The 2,662-nt window shown below is 49.6% G+C and overlaps 1 protein-coding gene across 1 annotated transcript in view; it reads left to right on the plus strand.

Annotated features, from left to right (window-relative positions):
- Positions 1-1,021: 1,021 nt before the first annotated feature.
- LOC107105171 overlaps positions 1,022-2,662 on the plus strand; it is a gene marked incomplete at its 5' end in the record, with an annotated part of 10,383 nt that continues 8,742 nt past the window's right edge. The window contains 3 exons of the mRNA XM_015405286.1: positions 1,022-1,360; positions 2,117-2,218; positions 2,320-2,646. Of these exons, the coding sequence (XP_015260772.1) occupies positions 1,022-1,360; positions 2,117-2,218; positions 2,320-2,646 (768 nt within the window). The remainder of the gene's footprint in view (positions 1,361-2,116; positions 2,219-2,319; positions 2,647-2,662) is intronic.

Raw genomic sequence — 2,662 nt, forward strand, 5'->3', positions numbered from 1 at the left:
TGAGGCCCACTGGGGTTCAAGGAGACAGAAGCAGACATAGAAAAAGAAGCATAGATACAATCGATCAATCGACAATTGATGAGACGGACCGCTGTCCACCTCCTGGAGACTAAGATCAGGTATCTGTCCTCGTCTCCATGGAAACCAACAGGCAATGTTAAAACAGCAACGTTTCATTTGAAACATCCTGACGCCGACCGGGTCACTGGACCCAACAAATGACCTGCGCAGTAATCCAGTCACTGACCCGGTCACCAATTTGGTCCAAGATCCAATCATCAACTGGGCCAGAACCCGGTCAAGAACCGGACCTCAGACCCTCAGAAACGGAACCAAGGGGTCCAGAGTCTGAGTATCCTGGTACCGTAGACTAGAATGAGGTTCTGATGGATCGCTGGGGTCCGTTCTACCAGAACCGATACATCTGGACCTGCCACTGTCTGCTCCTTCATTCATTCATTTTTCTTCTTTCACTGAAACCCAGCCTCAGGTTCCGTTACCATGGCGACGAACTATAACAATACCCAATGTTCGTGGTTCTGTTAGCCAAGCAGAACAATAACACACCCTCTGAGGTTCTGTTTCTCCTAGAACTATTTTCTAATCAGGTCCAGTTGATCCACCTGATTGAAGTTCTAATCTCTGGTTCTGCCTGCTGGTTCTGGAATGGACCGGTCTCTGGGGTTCAGAACCAGGACTTTAAAACCAGTTCAGTTAGAAGGAAAGCTTTAAATTCTGGTTTGGTTCTTTGCTCCAGAACACTTCAGACATTTGGACCCAAACCAGTTTGGTGGTTTTGTTCTAAAGAACCGAGGGATTCTGGTCAGTTAACGGGTCCAGATTTAGCAGACTGGGCCGTGTCCATAGAACCAGAACCAGTACGTTAGCTCCCCGTTGGGAGGGACAGCAGAGCAGCTGGACCTGCTGAGGTCTCTGAACGTCTAGGAGGGTCTGATCTGGACCCAAATGGTCCTGGGTCCTGGACTGGTTTGCTCATATCAGAGTCCTGTTTGTGTCCCAGGTTCCCAGAATGCTTTGGTCCTGGAGGTGTCTGAGGGGGCGGAGTCAGTCCTGCTGCCCTGCAGGGCCTCCTCTCCATATAAGGGCGAGACGGTGACATGGAGAAACTCCGCCCTCAGTCCTGCGACGGTCTACATCTGGACCAACGGCTCGTCTGCAGACCTCCTCAAAGACCAGAACCGCCGGTACCAGAACCGGACCACCCTGAACCGGGACGCTGTGCTGGCAGGAGACTACAGCCTGACCCTGAGGAGACCCGAGGTCTGTGACAGCGGGACCTACACCTGCTCTACCTCGGACCAGGGATCCACGCCGCAGGCCGTGGAGCTGCAGGTCAAAGGTCAGTAACCCAGAACCAGAACCCGGGTCAAATGAGACCTCTGAACCAGTTCTGATCCAGACAATAGGTGGACCACTGGAGAACCTAGAAACCATGATCAGGGCAGTGCCTTGCTCAGGGGCAGGCTGCCATGTGGCAGAAAGTTCCAGAATCTAACCTAAAACTTCTCATCTCTGATCATTTGGTTCATTTAGACCAAATTAAATTCATTTTTTATTTAGATGAACTTTATTTCTCTGCAGGTTTTATTTATTCCTAAATCCTGTTTCAGTCATTTTCTAAATATTTGTAATAAAATCTATTTTTGTTTGTTCAGAGAAAATCTCCTTCAGTCATCTTCATCAGATTTGGTTGTTTCTAATAATAATCAAACTTCTACCCAGATTTTTCTCTAATCTGTTTTTTTATTATTATTATTATTATTATTTGATTAATTTTCCTTAAATACTTTGTTCCTTGTTATGATTGAGACTAAAAAACTATAATCCTTTAAGGTTTGGAGCCCCCTAGTGGTCAAACTCGGTTAATCTGTCTCCACTCTTAAAGTGACAGTCAGTAGATGAATTTTTCTCTCTGTCCAAACACATTTCTTCATCATCTGGTGATGATGATGATGTCTCACTGGTTCTCGTGTCCTTCGCCATGATGCAGACGCCCCTGTTCTTTCATCATACTCTCTATCTTGGATTGTTGGAGTCCTGGTTCTGTTGTATCTCCAGAGCCTGATGGGTTCCTCTGCTCCATGTCTCCTCACAGGTTCAAACCCGTTTCCAGCCGTGGCCCAGGTTCTGCTGGCTGTCCTGGTTCTGGGCCTGGTTCTGGTTGTTGGACTGTTGCTGTGGAGGAGATGCACCAAAGGTAGAACCGTTACCTCTGCTGCTGATCGGTCTCTGCGCACAGGAGACAGTCCAACATGGTGGACATTTATCCACTCAGAGTCCGTCCTGTCGTCCTCTCAGTCCCACAGGTGGAGGTGGAGTCAGGGGCGGAGTCTGTCCTGCTGCCCTGCAGAACCAAACTCCACCTGCCTGCAGACGCCACAGTGGAGTGGAGGGACCTGTCCGGCAGGAACGTCCACGTGAAGGAAGGCGGTTGTCACCAGCATCAGGACCAATGCAAGTTCTACAGAAACAGAACCAGCATGAAGGACGGCGGCCTGAAGGGCAGAGACCTGAGTCTGACTCTGACGCGTCCCACGGAGAGGGACAGGGACGTCTACAGCTGCAGCGTCTACAGCAGGAACGGACGCGTCCTGATGAGGAGACGGGTGGAGCTCAGGGTCAGAGGTCAGTGCTGAAGATC

This window comes from Cyprinodon variegatus, unplaced genomic scaffold (assembly GCF_000732505.1).
Source record: "Cyprinodon variegatus isolate N-32 unplaced genomic scaffold, C_variegatus-1.0 Scaffold2114, whole genome shotgun sequence".
In the NCBI taxonomy this organism is placed as follows: Eukaryota; Metazoa; Chordata; class Actinopteri; order Cyprinodontiformes; family Cyprinodontidae; genus Cyprinodon; species Cyprinodon variegatus.